Here is a 16868-nt window from a genome sequence, read left to right as displayed (position 1 = left end):
AAAAAAAAAAAAAAAAAGAAAAGAAAACAGGAGTTGTAACTTTCGTCTCTGACAAAATAGGCTTTAATAGTAACAAAGACTAAAAGAAACAAAGAAGGACATTACATAATGGTAAAAGGATCAATGCAACAACAGGAGTCAATGATCATAAATATAATATGCACCCTATATAGGAGCACCCAGATACATAAGACAAGTTCCTAATGACTTATAAAGAGACTTGGACTCCCGCACAATAATAGCGGGAGACTTTGACACCACATTGTTAATATTCGATGGATCAATGAGATAGAAAATTAACAGGGACATCAATGATTTGAACTCAGACCTGGAACAAGTAAACTCAGTGAATATTTATAGAATTCTTCACCCCAGGTCCACAGAACATACATTTTTCTCAGTATCATATTACACTTATTTTGAAAGTGACCACATAATTGGAAGTAAATCAGTCTTCAGCATTTGCATAGCATTTCACAGACTTAAATGAAATATTGTTGGCTGTTTGTTATTTTCTTCCCTTATTCCTTCCTGTCTCCGCTGTTAAGTACAATTATCGGCATAAAAGAGGTTTTTAATACCTATTTTTAGATTGCATTCCAGCCTGGGCAATAGAGCAAGACTCCTGCTCTCTCTCCCCCTTTCTCTTTCTCTTTCTTTCTTTCTTTCCAAAAAAAAAAAAAAAAAGACCGAGACTTAGCAGTAAGAAAGCATCATGACATAACTTGTACAAGCCTGTCCTTTTTCTAGAATGGTTTTTTTGTTAGGTGTGGTGCCACACACCTGTAGTCCCAGCTAGTCAGGAGGCTTAGGATAAAGGATCCCTTGAGCGCAGGAGTTCGAGGTCACAGTGAGCTATGATTGTGCCACTGCAGTCCAGCCTGGGCACCACAGTGAGACCCTTTCTCTAAAAAATAGAAAATTTAAAAAAAACATTTTAGAAAAGCCTGAAAATAATTATTCCTTTGAATTGATAGAAAATAAATAATATCCTGAATATTCTTTGGACTCATTAATAATATATATGGTTTATTAAAAGGAATATGGTGTTAAGATTCTAATTGGCCTCTGGAGTTAGTTACAGTAAAAATCATGCACTTTCGGCATGTGATTTGTATCTAAACTAAAAGATTTTTGGAGCAGAGGGGAGGGGAAACTATCGATGTAGTGTGGGAAAAATTAAAGGGATTTAGTAGTCTTCTGAACAGATAATCAGCAGCACTCATCATGTCATATTCAGGAGACCCAGTCCACCCTCTTCTTTAAGCACCACGAGCCTGAGATAGACAAGCAGGAGGAGTGAAAGCGAACATGATGTGCTCTCAGTCTGCACAGACCATCACCAACCAATATGGCTAGTAGAACAGGAAACTGAGCTGTTTGGAGTCTTATAGCTGGTGAATAGTGAAGCTGGAATTTGAATTTGGGTTTGTCTGAACTCAGAGGTTCAATGTCTATAGAAGAGACATGTGGCTGCATAAGGCTTCTTGGAACTGGTGAATTGGGACACCAGGCCTTTAAGAAGTGGGGCTAAGATAAGGTCAGAGTGTCAGATTTTGGCTAGGAGGGCACCTTGAACCGAAATGAACAGATTGAACGAGGGTCACCGAGTCAACAAGAAAAGCAGGTTTTACTTTGGGAACCTAGGGGAAAAATGAAATTGTTAAGGTTACTTTTGTTAAGATCATGGAGGGGTTTTGTTTTGTAAGACAGCGAAGCATTAGGATTAAATAGTGCAGCAAACATGTTAAAGATAAAGATGGGTGGAGGTGTTATGAAATGGAAAGATGGAAAGAAAGTTCTGTGGTTAGTGCTTAACGTGTGTTCACAGGGGAGGAGATTGAAGGCATAGTTTTTCAGATGAAAGCCAGAGACCGTCTCAGGCCTGCTCTAGGTTCATGCCATTAACTTCATTCAGTTTCATTTATAAGTAAATGTCCAAACGTAAACAGAAGTAGATAATGGTGTAGTGAATCCAGCATACATCACTCCGCTTTCATCTTGTTTCATCTCTACCCTCCCCCTTCTCACCCCTCACTCCCTACCCCCTTTATTATTTTGAAGTAAATTCCAGATGTTGTGTCTTTTTTCTGCTTTCTTTGAGACGGAGTCTCGCTCTGTTGCTCAGGCTAGAGTACAGCGGCGCAGTGTCAGCTCACTGCAACCTCCGCCTCCTGTGTTCAAACAATTTTCTCCTGCCTCAGCCTCCCAAGTAGCTGAGATTACAGGTGCCTGCCACCGTGCCCAGCTAATTTTTTGTAGTTTTAGTAGAGCGGGGTTTCACTGTGTTGGCCAAGCTGGTCTTGAACTCCTGACCTTGTGATCTGCCCGCCTCGGTCTCTCAAAGTGCTGGGATTGCAGGTGTGAGCCACTGCACCCGGTCCAGATGTTGTATCATTTAATTGGTAAATATTTCAGTATGTGTCTTTAAAAGATAACTTAAAAAAGAGACATAATACAGTTATCGCCATTAAAATATATTTATATCAATTATCCAGTATTCAAATTTCCAACAATCTCATAAATGGAATATATATTGTTGTTTAATTTACATCATGGGGTAGTTTGAATCAGGATCCAAATAAAGTCCAATCTTAACAATTTGTTGATATCTTTAATCCCTTCATTTCTAGGATTTTCCTCTATCTCCTCCTCCTCTTCTCTTCCTCTCCCTTTTTTTTTCCCCTTTGCCATTTATTTATTGAAACTGGGACGTTTGTCTAGTAGAGATTCTTACAGCCTGGAATTTCCTGATTGATTTGTGATGGTTTAACATATTGCATGGTCCTTTTTATTTCCTATAAATTAGTGGTTTGATCTACAGGTTTTGCCAAATTATCATTTTTTAGTGGGTAGGATATTTTATTCCTGATCTGTTCTTTGGTAAGCACCAAATGCCTTGACACCCCCGCCCCCGCCCCCGACCCATCCCTGGTGGTGTCACTGATGCTCTCTACAGTCTTCATTTCCAGTATATTTTTACTGCATTATTTTGCAGTCATCCTTTTGCCATAAGACTGCCAGTAACAAACAGCAAAATGTGTTCTGTAGCACATTGCTTACCAGGCAAAGTAGCTGTTAACATGATAAGTATTCTTGGATATGTGCCCGAGTTTTGTTCAGTTTTATGTGTTTGTCCTCATACATTTGTTTTTGTGTTGCTCTGTCTAATTCTAAGTGTAAGCGCATAGAAACCATTCAGTCAGTCATTCACCTGGCTTCTATCCAGTACCCATCCGTGCTGGGCCCTCGGGAATCCGAGACAGCAGCATCCCTGTCTTAGAGAAATGGAGTCCAGTTTGGGATACACAACAAATAGTTAAAATATGGCATTCCAAGTTCTTTAAGTGGAGACGTTTGAAGTTGGTTCCTCTTAAAGAACTTGGAATGCCATATTTTAATTTAGTTGTGGTAGTTGTTTTGGAGGATGATAGGGTTAACTTCTAGCAGGATCTTGAGGACAGTGAGGAAGAGGAAGGGCATCCACTTGGACTGGCTGTGGTCACAGAGGAGCAGTGGTCGCTTGGCCCATGGCACCCGAGCAGCTGAACGGGTGGAGCACAGTTTTGCCCTGCACCCTGGGGCCGGCGTTGTGGAAGCTGACCTGGCAACCGGAGGGTACCTGAAGAGCTCTTCTGAGCCCAGGCTGGGGCTCAGACTTCCTTCCGTAGGCCTTGGGGGGGCATTTTCCAAGCACTCGTATTTGGGAAGTCAGCAGTATTGACCCCAGTGCAGGTGTTCGCTGCAGGATCAGGAGGAAGGGGATGGACTGGATGATGATTTGGGCTTTGTGATGTGTCAGACCTGTACAGATTGCAGAAGCGATAATGAGCTGTATGAGGTGGCTCTGAGTGATCTCATTTGGGTGATTGCCTTCGGTGAGGTGGGGGCCCAAGGGAGAAGGAACAGGTCTGTGGGGTCATTTGGGAGAGTCATTTCTTGACCTGATGAGTGTAAGGCACTCTCCCTATAGGTCCAAACATTAAGGACGCAGTTAAGAGATGCGGGACTGCCTGTGGAGATTTGGGAATCACCACAAGCAGGGACGCACATGGAGCCCTTAAAGGCCAGAGAAAAAGAGAAGAGCCAGTTGAGGATCCTGAAAGACAAAATCTTGCAGGCGGCCCCTTCCCCTGGCTCCCCTGCCAGCCTGTGGGCTTCCAGTAGTGCTTGATGATGAGGGGTGTGGCCTTGCATTCACATCCATGGAAGGGAATTTTTTATTTTAGCATTTCTTATTTATTCGTGATACTGGAATTGATATTTTAGAAGTGTTCCACGTATAAACAACTTAAGATTATAATTTTTCGAAAGAGATTTTCGGGGAATATATGAAGCCCAGGATAATACCTTAAAAAGTTAAAATTATATTAAATCCCTTATTATGTGATGGCGTTGGAAGCTTCCAGTTGTCTCTGGTGTACAGTTATTATAGAAATGAAGACAGATCCATCACTTTCAGATACTCCAACATAGTACTCAGAAGCTAGCTCTGCAAGTGACTTAAGGTTTTGTTTCCTTGTAGGAAAAAACGAGATAACAATAGCAACTATCTTGTGGTTTTGTCCTTAGGAAGACTGAGCACAGTACCTCTGTGCACACTACCTCTGTGCACAGTACCTGTCACAAGTCCCCTCTTGCGAATGTGAGCTGTGCTTGCTGACAGTATTTTCATTGGGGTTTTCCTGAGGTGGCAAGGGCTGAGCATTCCTTGACACGCATGTTGTGTAGATTTATATCATTTTCTTTTTAGAAATATTTTAAATTCATCTACACACAGAGAGTGAAGGGAGATCAATGACACACCAGACGTCTGAAGCCTAGGGATGATTTCATGAATGGTGGCAGGCTGTGTGGCCACCAGGCATCCTCTCTGTGGAGGTGGTCCCAGCCCCCTCTCTCCCCACCCTGACATGCAGGGTTGGGCTTCTGTTTCCCTTTTAGGATTTGGAATTGGCAATAGGGAGTTTCCAAAGCGTGAAGAGAAAAGGATCAAGAAATTATTGAAACTACTCAAGTCATCATTCTGAATTATTGCAAAACAATAACAATGTTGCCATCCTCACTCTCTTCCTAGAACACCTATACTTGATGTGAGGATTGGGAAAACTTCTCTTAAATAGCATGAGAGTTATCACTTATTCCAGATCCAGATGCCATGGAGGCTCTGTTGCATTTTCTTTCCAACCGGAAGCTCTTTGTTGGATTTTGCTGGCATCAAGAGGCCTCCTCATTGACTTCTTGCTAGGCACCATTGCCAATTTTTTTTTATCAAGGACCAGGATGCTCTTTCCCCTCCTGCTTTCCTCATCTTCCTTTGGTTTATAGTCTCTCTGCCCTTAAATTCCCTCTCTCTCTCTCTCTCTCTCTCTCTCTCTCTCTCTCTCTGTCTTTCTTTTTCTTTTCCTGTTACTGTCTACCCATCATCCCACCCATCCCCTGCTCTGGTTTTGCTACTTTTTATGATGTAGTTTGACACCTGGAGTAAGTTTTGTTCTATTCCAAAGTGATGGGCTGTGAGTGTAAATTGACACTTCTTTTGTTAAGAACGGTTTGCCAATATATATTAACATTTCAAATGTAGCAGTCTCATATGGTTTGGATCTGTGTCTCCATCCAGATCTCATCTGATTGTAATCCCTAATGTGGGAGCTGGGGCCCGGTGGGAGATGACTGGATCATGGGGCGGTTTCTCTGGAATGGTTTCATATTGTCCTCTTGGTGCCGTTCTCGTGATAGTGAGTGAGTTCTCATGAGAACTGGTTGTTTAAAAGTGTGTAGCACCTTCCCCCTCTCTCCTTTGCTGCTCCCACTGTGGGAGACACCTTACTTCCCCTTTGCCTTCCTCTGGGATTGGTGATTGGAAGCTTCCTGAGGCCTCCTCAGAAGCAGAAGCCGCCATGTTTCCTGTACAGTCTGCAGAACCGTGAGCCAATTACACCTGTTTTCTTTATAAATTATGCAGTCTCAGGTATGTCTTTATAGCTGTGTGAGAATGGACATACACAGCCCTTTGACAGAAAGTAACTTGTAAAGATTTATGCTACAAAGATTTTCACATGCAGATGTATGCATAAAAATGCTCACTAATGTAGCGCTGTAGAAGAAGGGAAGACCGGGAACAACCTCAATGTGCACGAGTAAGTGACTGGTTAAATACGTGCCTGCAGCCACAAATAATGCAATGCTGTGTGGCCATAAACAAGAATAAAGCAGATATTTAGCTGCAGATACAGAATGAGCTCTACAAAATATATATATGCTGTTTACAGAAAATACGCTCTAGTTGTATATAAAGGAAAAAGGATTTAAATTAACATTTAAAGTTGGTAACACATTGAAAAATTGCAGAAAGGTAAATTAAAAAATCTAAACCTTATACCATGGGAATGTTTTCCATTTTTAATTTTTAAAAAAGTATCTTTGATGTTTTGGTTATTCTACGTTTTATCCAAAGTTTCATATTGCTATTCGGATTTTATTCGTTTTCTAATAAAGGAAAACAGAAGCACTCATGCTCCTGACCTTTCTACTGGGCCCTTGTAATAGTTCTCATTACCTTTCTATAGTAGAAGTGGGACATGGGGCCGGTCATGGTGTCTCACACCTGTAATCCCAGCACTTGGAGAGGCCAAGGCAGGCGGATCATCTGAGGTCAGAAGTTTGAGACCAGCCTCGCCAACATGGTGAAACCTTGTCTCTTCTAAAGATACAAAATTAGCCAGATGTGGCATGCACCTGTACTTCCAGCTACTTGGGAGACTGAGGCAGGAGAATCACTTGAACCTGGGAGGAGGAGGTTGCAGTGAGCTGAGGTCGTGCCATTGCACTCCAGCCTGGGCAAAAAAGAGTGAAACTCTGTCTAGAAAAAAAAGAAGTGGGACACTAGTGTTTCCTTCCTGGTCATGTTTCTTGTCATACTGTGATATGTTACAGTCCGCAGCAAAGGGAATAAGCCCATAGTAGGCATTCAGTCAGTGTCTACTCCATTTGTTAAAAGAGGCCTGGGCGCAGTGGCTCATTCCTGTTTTTCAACACTTCGGGGGGCCAAGGCAGGAGAATCACTTGAGGCCAGGAGTTAGAGATCAGCCCGAGTAGTATAGTGACACCTCATCTCTCAAAATAGATTGCAGAAACAGCCAGGCATGGTGGTGTGTGCCTGTAGTCCTAGCTACTCGGGAGACTTGGGTGGCTGAGGCAGGAGAATTGCTTGAGCCTGGGAGTTGGCGACTGTGGTGAGCTATGACAGAACAAGACCTTGTCTCTTAAAAAAAAAAAAAAAAAAAGGAGAGAAATGCCAAACTGAAAATCCCTGAAACAAATGTGTAATTACTACTACTCCCAAGCTTTTTTCACACTTTTGTTTGTGAGTCAGTTTTCCTTTAACCTTTGACTCACAACACAAAGCAGGTAAAGACCAGAGCCCATCAATGGCTAAAGGATTGTGAGTGAGATGCAGAAAAACAGTACTGATGAATTCTGAAGGGAAAACCACATTCCCATTGCTGGGTTCCTGTGCGTTGCAGTGTTACCACAATATGGCATTCTCTTAAAGAGTTACGACTTTGTATATATACAGCAGATAAATGTAATTATTTGTATGTGTATACTGGCTTACACACTAATGTGTACTGGCTGCTTAACTTACAAATAACCAAAGATGGCAGGAAAGTTTTAAAGTATAAAGCTGTGCTTCTTTGTTTATAAAATAAGATTCTTATTTTCTGATACTGTCATTGCCTTCTTACTGTATATTTACTCTTGAGATGCAAGTAAGTTTGTACCAAAAAATAAATACAGCTTTTAAGATGAAAAAGCTCAAGTTTCTTATGCAGTGTTTTCATGTCTTATTAAAGCAGCCACGCAGCCTTTCTAGTCCCACCGTAAGTTATATGTAGTTGATGATTGTTATAGGTTTAAATTTGGCACCTTTTCTGTGCATTCCCTTATTAAATTAATACTTACGTTCAAACATAAACTGAGGCAGAACAAGTTTCCTTTTCAGCAATTCTCACGAAATTCTGTTTTGATTTTATTTCCAACTGTACTTACTAGCTGAAAGCTTCTTGTGGTGAGGAATAGTATTTGAGATTTTGGTGGAATCTAATTATTTTGAACTTTTAAAGCCTTAAAAAGTGAAATGTAAGGTCATAGTGAATTTTTCTGATCGCTTTCCTAGTCTCTTAGTCTGTGTTGCTTATTTTAGGGGGATGATGTCTAAATTGAAATGTTTATCCACTGTAGTTGTAATGATCTTTTTCAACTTCTTTAGAAAGTAGTTCATGGAGCTAATAAGAGAAAATAAAAAGAAACATAAAAGGGTAATATGCATAGGACTTGCAAGCTTGTTACTATTTCCTAGCTGAAGTTTACTTAAAATAAAAAAAAAGAGTGTGTAGGCATTGGGCAGAAAGTGTGTGTGCACGTGTGTTGGAGGAGGAGGCGGGGTCTGCTCATTTGTTTGCCCATTGTGAGGCTGTCCTGCACCTTTGTGCTTTTCTGTAACAGGGTGAAGGCCCCTGAATAGAAGCCTTGTGCCCTGCTTGATTTGAAATCCTTGCTTTTTATGGAAAGGAACCTGCAGAGCACCCAGCGGGAAGTCTGTGTGACAAGTGGAATCTAGGATCTGGAAGAAATGTGGTGTTTGAGGGGGAAGGTGGCTGGGAGAGTGGTCATAATCTTTTAGCCTTTGCTGTTGTGCCCCAGAAGCTTAATTGTCACCCTCTGCTGGCAGCCAGATTGCAGAGCCACTCTTTAAGTGCGCTTGGATTGCCTGTGCTTACTCTCACCTTACTGCTTCAAACAAAAACCTGGACAGATGGGATGGAATGCTCTTAGAAAAATCTGATATTAAATGGGCACATTACTAGTAGAGGTTAAATATCGGAGGTTTTGTTTTTGTTTTTATTTTTATTTTTTTGATGGAGATGCATTTAAAGGGAAGAAGGGCTATATGCGAAAAGCTGGGCTTACTGGCACGCTTCTGTATTTCAGAGCCTGTTGAAAGACAGGTCGCACCAGCACTGGGCTGGTTAAATCTAGTTTGTACAGCTTGTGTACTTCGTGGTACCAGCTATTGGTGCAAAGTTTCCTGGCTTAAGAAGCCATGTAATTTTAAGTGTGCGAGAAAGGGGTGGGCCAGCAGAAGCTTTTTATAGGGTTTCAAGCAATAAACATTAATTTTTAAAGTAATATTCCAAGGACTTAACAGAAGCGGAACATCTCTATATGATGTTTCTTTAATGCCAGCACATTTAAACTGACAAAGGAAGGGAGAGAATTTTATTTTAAAGCAACATTTTCCATTCTTTTTTCCTCTTCAATTAGAAACTGGTTCTTCAACTCTCAGAGCCAATTGAGACATGCTATAATAAGTATTTAACAATTCTGCCCTGCAGTTTGACTTCAGGGGTAAATGATGGTAGAATGTTTAGTAGCTGAGCATACATAGGTAGCTAGAGATCTGGTTTGCAGTAAATGTGGTGTGGTATTTGGGTTACATACTAATTATTTCAGCACAATGCTAAAACCATGCTGAATACCTCTTGGAAGAGTGTTTGACAAGATGCCAGAAAGGCCGTGTTAATTAGAAGTTTATTGTCCCTATTCAGGTTTTTTTGGTGTGTTTCGTTCCCCACTGTTGTTTTACTCTTTACGGTGGTTCTTTGAAAACTATGCCCCATGAACATATGGAGTTCTGTATATGCGTGTTTATTGGTTTTGTAGAAACCCCAGGATTCTATGAGCTTAATAACGATTTATGCTGTTTTGTGCGTAATTGAGAGGACCTATTAAGATATAGGTGATAGTAAGGTTTTCATTAGTTATTTCAATTTTTTGAGGTAATATTAAAGGCAGTTTGACCAAAATCTGAATTCAGCAATACAGGGAGCTTTTGGTTTGCTCTGGGTTCAAAGACAGTTTGGTTTGGCTACAGCTGACCTCACTCTTCCTTTTTATGAACTAGTCTTTTTCCTGCCAAACTCAAATACAGTACTTGATATGATCTCATAATAAGTTTATTAACTATATATATATATAATATGTATAATATAGTTTATATATTTCTGCTGTTAGTGATTCACTGCTTTTTAAAATTTTTGCTTCGATGATGTATTAAATTATAGCTACAACATATCTATATGTCTGCTAAAATGTAAGATTAGATAAGCTTTTGTTTTGTTTTATTCTGTTTTGTTTCTGTCACCCAGGCTGGAGTGCAGTGGCGCAGTCAGAGTTTGCTGCAGCCTCGACCTCCCCAGCTCAAGCTAGTCTCCCATCCCAGCCTCCCAAGTAGCTGCACCACTACACTCAGCTAATTATTTATTTTTTTGTAGAGATGGAGTCTCCCTGTGTTTCCCATTTCCCAGACTAGTCTCAAACTCCTGGGCTCAAGCGATCCCCCTGCCTCGACCTCCCAAAGTGCTGGGATTACAGGCGTGACCCACCGTACTCAGCCAAACTTTTGTTTAATTTTAGTTACTGAAGATGCTTATAACTCATTGAGATATTTATGAAGTGCTTTGTGTTTGTGTTTTTATAGGACATGTCTCAGGAAGGCTATGGAACTAGATCTCAACCTCCTCTGGCCCCCGGAAAACCTAACCATGAAGACTTGAACCTAATACAGCAAGAAAGACCATCAAGCTTACCAGTAAGACATTATTGTGCTGATTTGGAAATGAAATGAGTTAAAGATTTTTAGAAAGAGCTATTGTTTTTGTTTGTTCTACTTTATATTATGACATGATTGAGACGTTTCTAGATTTCAGGTATGTTTTGTGATTAATTTTTCAGGGCTTAATTTTTAGGAACTCTGTAGTCCTGGATAAGTGTGTTTCACTTGTGTGGATCTCTGTTGTAGAGCCTGGACATCAGTTGGAAGGTTTTATTCTGCTGGTCGATTTTGTGTGCAGGCAGCTATTGCTGTTGGACAGTGGAGCTTTCTTTAGGCTGGTGCTTTTTGGTAGTGATACAGAACAGAGGTGTCCTTATAGGAGTTGAGACTCAAAGAAATTGGCACTTTGCAAAGGTTACAAATGATGAGATAAAATATCTGATGGTAATTTGAATTTCTTCTAGGACTTTCTATTTATGTAATGGGAAATCACCTAAAATAAAGTATTTTAGTTTAAAATCTGAGGCCGGGCGCAGTGGCTCACGCCTGTAATCCCAGCATTTTATGAGGCTGAGGCGGGTGGATCACCTGAGGCTGGGAGTTTGAGACCAGCCTGACCAACATGGAAAAACCCCGTCTCTACTAAAAATACAAAAGTAGGCTGGCATGGTGGCGCATGCCTGTTAATCCCAGCTACTCTGGAGGCTGAGGCAGGAGAATCGCTTGAACCTGGGAGGTGGAGGTTGCGGTGAGCTGAGATCATGCCATTGCACTCCAATCTGGGCAGCAAGCGAGACTCTGTCTCCAAAAAAAAAAAAATAAAAAAGAAATTGACAAAGCAGTTTATAAAGTAAAATATTTTCACCAGTAAATAGTACATGGTGATTAGAGTTTCTGTTTGTAAAAGTAGTGGCTGTTATAGTGTTGATGCCCATAAATGGTTCATGTCTACTTAATTTGCCTTTTTAATAGGGAATCTAATTTAAAGGAAGTCTTCCTTATTAACTAAAAGAATAAATCTGCAGGAGGTTGAGCCAGGAGAATTGCTTGAATCTGGAAGGCAGAGGTTGCAGTGAGCCAAGATCGCATTACTGCACTCCAGCCTGGACAACAGAGCGAGATTCCGTCTCAAAAAAAAAAAAAAAAAAAAAAAAAAAAAAAAAAAAGAACAAATCTGTAGAAATAAATATTTTTACATTCATTTGAAGTATTATTGTCATTGCCTAGTTTCTATTGAGAAGGTTTGTTTAAGATGGGAGTTCAGGATAGCCATGATTCTAATTGGAATTTCAACTATGTTTGCGTTAACTTAGATTTATTATATTACTTCTAAACATTTGAGAACAAACCTTTGTAGTGAATGTTATACACAACATTTGACATGCATACCATACCATATACATTTTAATGTATATGCAGATTTAGAGACGGTAAGTGATGACTACAGGATGTCCGCTGTCTTTGAATCTGATGGATGTATTTTTGAAACTCTAATTTTGGCTTTTTTTTTTTTCTCCTCTTTAGTTGTGTTGATATCTTTATTGTCTAGGTATTTGGTTTTGAAGGAGGGAGATAGGTAATGGATTTTGTGTTTTATGTTGTTAAACTTTCTTTAACAGATAGTTCATAGCTTAGTAAGCATGTAGTGTGTACATGAGAGAGAGAGAGAGAGAAGGAGAGAGTTAGAGGCATGCATGCTGTTGATAAATGCTACATTTGCCAAGTATTTGGAAATTAGCTTTTGTGGTTCTATGAAGTTTAAGTAGACGTATGGGAAGCAGGTAAACAGTGAATTGCAGTTTTTTCACCAGTTTTTTAGTGGTTTTTTAGAGGCTTGACCTTGTAGATTTGTCATTGGCTGATGGTTTTATACTGTGACACAGGTTGGCAAATTTGTCATAAATGGATGCAGATTTTCTGCATAGCTATAAGAATAGTTTGTGGCAAACTGCTTTCTTCATATCTACTCAGAAACTTCAACACCACTCACTAGTTCACGCCTTTTGCCATGGATCTGTGTTGAAATGGATGGTTGACATTCAGCTAACTCTATCGTGCTATTAGGGTGGCTTGAAGTGTTGTAGTCCCAGGTGACTGAAGAGTTTGCTCTGAGATAGGAGTTTTTAAGTTGATTGCTGGAAAAGCAGATGAAAGCATTTAGGAGATGAACCAATATATTCATCAACAGTTTAACTATTTTCTGAATTGTTCTATTTCTGTCTCGTTGTGTATGTGTAACAGCTATCTTCTTTACCTTTATCTTGCCTACTTCCCAAAAATATTTAAGGTTGTCCATAATGTGTTTTTTTTTAATGAAGCTGTTAAAAAAAGAAATATCCCTATTGGTATTTTCTTTCTGTTTTTGTAACTCACAGATAAGTAAGATGCTGGTTGACTCAATAGTATTTTAAGTACATTTCAATAATCTTTCAATAATCTCTTTTTTAAAGAGCAGAATTTCTAGGTTTTATGTTAAGTATGTATTAGATTTAGTTACTGAATAAATGACAAACCGTAAGATCACCTGCTATACCTAAAACCCCCAATCCGTTAGGATGAAATTTGGCTTTATTTAAATGAAATTTATTGTGCCACTTTTTTTTTTTTTTCAGGGTGCCTTCCCAGTGTATAAAAACTTTCTATATGGGGCTTCCAAATATTTTTATTTATGTGGATACTTAGAATAAGTTGCACACAGCTAAGGTCATTGTGGTTTCAGGGAATGATTTGCTGATACTCAGTTATGGTTCTAGTAGCCTGTATTTTTACAATGCTACTTTTATTAGATACTCTAGTCCTCTAAGTTGGCTGGGTTGATACTGGAGAGCCCATGAAGCTGTATTTGTTTTTTTTTGTTTTTTTTTTTTTTTTTAATTACTTTTTATTGAAAACTGCACTGAACGCTAAATGTCCACCTTTACAATAAACAAATACAGTAACGGTAACTCACACTAAAACAAAACATCTGCATTTGCTGTTGGATCCTTTGTAGATTTATTCTTGTGCTATGGTTTTCCTTTTCAGATGTCAGGGATGTAAATTTTGTCTTTTCACCTAAAGTCAATCCATGATATTTAAAACCTCTAGTTTTGTAATTTGGAACTAAGTATATTGTGTTATCTGTACCATGTATGAAATGTAGCATAGTGATTCTAATGGGTAATTATTAATTCTATTCATTTTATATAATGACAGTGCCAAGAATGCCTCTCAAGTAGTTATTCCTTAGTCTTTTTGCTGATATTGAGATAGGTGTGTAATATGTTTCTGCATGTGATATTTTCTACCTCTCTCCTAAGTATATTTTTCTTTAGCATGTTTTTACAAGGTAACAACTTTTTATTATAAGAAGTCAAGGGATTTCTAATATCTTTCTGCTACGTCTGTGATATGATCCCTCAGTAAGTTGTCCTCTCACTGTTGTTTGAATATGTTTTTCTGTATTTGCATGTCGTTAAATAATTCTTGATGACCTTCAGTAGATAATGCAGTTATGTTTTCCAGCTAACTTAGATAGATCTTTGCGTCATCTGCAGAAAGCAAATGATTGATAAATTAATAACTTGTTCTCCTCTTGTCTTGGGTCCATGACCAGTCATATTTACTTTTTGCTTGGTGAACTCAGACCTAAGGCCTGAAGAAATCCTTCTTAATATTGTCCACTTATTTCTATACTGTTTAGTCATATAGCCTTTTCTCTGTTTAGGTATATTAGTTTATATGTCTTTGGTATTACTGTTATTGATAAATCTTAACATTTGAAGAGCTCTCTTTCTTAGACTGTTATCACTTAAAATTTGAGCACATTGTAGCTTTCATGACCTCTAATATTGATATGAAATAAACCCAGCATTTACGCAAAAGACACAATGGAAGGTCTAAACGATGCTGTCACTTAGTTATTTTCTTGTTTCATAAACATTGGATAGCTCTCAATTTACATTCCAAGATAACCCTCAAATATGATTTAATATACTTTTTGTTGAGTGTTGTGTTACATTTTCACCTCTTGTGGCATTATTTATCCTTTCATTATAGTTACCCTGAACATGGTTTTGGGTCCCCTATTTGACTAGAAGTTTTTCGTGGTATTTATTATTTCCTATTTAGTAAAAATTTTCCTCAAAAATTTCTTAAAACATTGTTTTTAAATAAATTATTTCCTCAGTTTCAGAATTTTGTTTTAATTGCAAGGGGAGCTGTTAGGTGGTGTTGAACGGCTCCCGGGCACCTGTGCTCTCTGTGTGCCGGTGCTGCTGAGTGATTGAATGAGTGGATGTCTGCATTGCCAGGTGGTGTTATTCTTCAAATGATTCTATTTTACCAAGTGACGTTTGGATTTACCTAGGTAACCGTAGCTTTAAGAAAAGAAGTGGACACTTTGGATAATTAAGCTAAAAATATCCTAAAAGCATTCTTTTCTTAGTAATACATATTTTTTACTTATAAAAAATTAATTGAGAGAAATGGTAATCATAAGTTCAGTTATTATAGTACAGATGGATAGTTTAATAAAATATTCATAAACATGTATAAAAGGAAGGAAACATGAAAAAGTAAAAAGTTTAATTTTCTTATAAAACACTATGTAAGTGCTTTCTTATAAAACACTATGTAAGTGCTTTTCCCTCCAGGGATCTGAAGACTTGTTAATATTCCTCAGTTTGAAAATAACTAATTTGTTTTATTCTTCAGAGAAGCATGCCGCTAGCTTTCTATTTCAGATAGGAGGTTCATTATTCTGTTTACCTAAGATGTAGAATACGATCAGTTTGGCAGTCATATTCTAAGAGCATTTGAAAATGGACCACTTTATTAGGACTTTGTAAAATATGTCTATAAATATTGGCTGTTCTAGAAGGCTCATCAGGTCATTAAAAACTTCTTTGTGACCCTTTCTTCCTTAAATAGGAAATATCTAAAGAGGCTGACATGAAAAGGGTTTGATCTTTCTGAGTTAACTAAAAATCCCTAAATGTGTTGAATAGTGCTTATGGCACTTCTGTTGAGTTTGCTATTAGAGGGAAATATTGGGCTTTAGATAAAACATATGTGTTTTGGCTCTTTGTGAGAGGAAGGAGGTAGTAAATGCTGGTTGTTCTTTGAAATAGAGGGTGTTAAACAGGATATTGGAAGCCTGAGAAAGAATGGTTGGAAAACTTTTATTACCAAGAATATTCTTTGGGCTTGACTATTAGCAGCAGAGCATGCAGTGTTCTGTCTTTAATTAAAGAAGCATACTCTGTTTGTGGTTTTTTTTTTTTGTTTGTTTGTTTGTTTTTCCTTAATCTTTATCGACACTTATGTTGGTTAGGGGTAAAAGGTCGTGAATTTTGGAAGCATATTTGAATATTGATGACATTAATATGGATGTTCTAAGCATGTAGATTTGATAATACAGTTCCTGTGAATGACTGGAAACTATCGGGAAAAGTTTTTTAACTGGGCTCAGCTTTTTGCTGTTCTCAGTCCAACCCAGCTAGAAACATAAATTGTTAAGACTATCTCAACCTGTTAGTTGGCAGGTTTTGGCAAAAGTTAAAATCTACCAGGTAAGAATTGGATGTATGGCTATTGAATGAAGTATTTCGAAACTTTTTTTTTTTTTTTTTTTTTGAGACGGAGTTTCACTCTTGTTACCCAGGCAGGAGTGCAATGGCGCGATCTTGGCTCACCGCAACCTCCGCCTCCTGGGTTCGGGCAATTCTTCTGCCTCAGCCTCCCAAGTAGCTGGGATCACAGGCATGCGTCACCATGCCCAGCTGAATTTTTGTATTTCCAGTAGAGACAGGGTTTCACCATGTTGACCAGGATGGTCTCGATCTCTTGACCTCGTGATCCACCCGCCTCGGCCTCCCAAAGTACTGGGATTACAGGCATGAGCCACCGCGCCCGGCCTCGAAACATTTTTATTTGAAGTTGATTTAAATGGTTGTCATTAAAAGGTTAAGAGTGGAGCTGTCTTCCATTGATTGATCATTCTCATATCCTTATAAACATTAAAAAAATTGTAAGTTAATGAAGGAAAATCCAGATCTGTCATCAAGCTTATCTCAGTGTTCAGACATGGATGATGCCTGTGTGCAGCTAAAGACTTAAGGTATTTATTATCAGTATTCTCAAAATGTTATTAGGGTATGTTGAGTTTTAGAGTTTCAGAGAAAATACTTTTAAAATGGAAGCCTTCTCTGCCAGAGAGGAAGAGAAGGTTCTCTGAAGGATGCTGCCCTGTCCCTCAGAGCGTCTACAG

The 16868-nt window shown here is 38.8% G+C and overlaps 1 protein-coding gene across 5 annotated transcripts in view; it reads left to right on the top strand.

The window, feature by feature from the left end:
- The window catches only part of ARID1B (AT-rich interaction domain 1B), a 436956-nt gene that overhangs the window by 148803 nt on the left and 271285 nt on the right, over positions 1-16868 (top strand). For all 5 annotated transcript variants that reach the window (XM_032258730.1, XM_032258727.1, XM_032258728.1 and 2 more), the window contains exon 4: positions 10544-10654. In XM_032258730.1, the coding sequence (XP_032114621.1) occupies positions 10544-10654 (111 nt within the window). The remainder of the gene's footprint in view (positions 1-10543; positions 10655-16868) is intronic.

The sequence above is a fragment of the Sapajus apella genome, unplaced genomic scaffold (assembly GCF_009761245.1).
Source record: "Sapajus apella isolate SASKATOON/1434 unplaced genomic scaffold, GSC_monkey_1.0 scaffold105, whole genome shotgun sequence".
NCBI lineage: Eukaryota > Metazoa > Chordata > Mammalia > Primates > Cebidae > Sapajus > Sapajus apella.
Note: the sequence above shows the minus strand (reverse complement) of the source record. Positions and strands in the feature narration are given on the sequence as shown.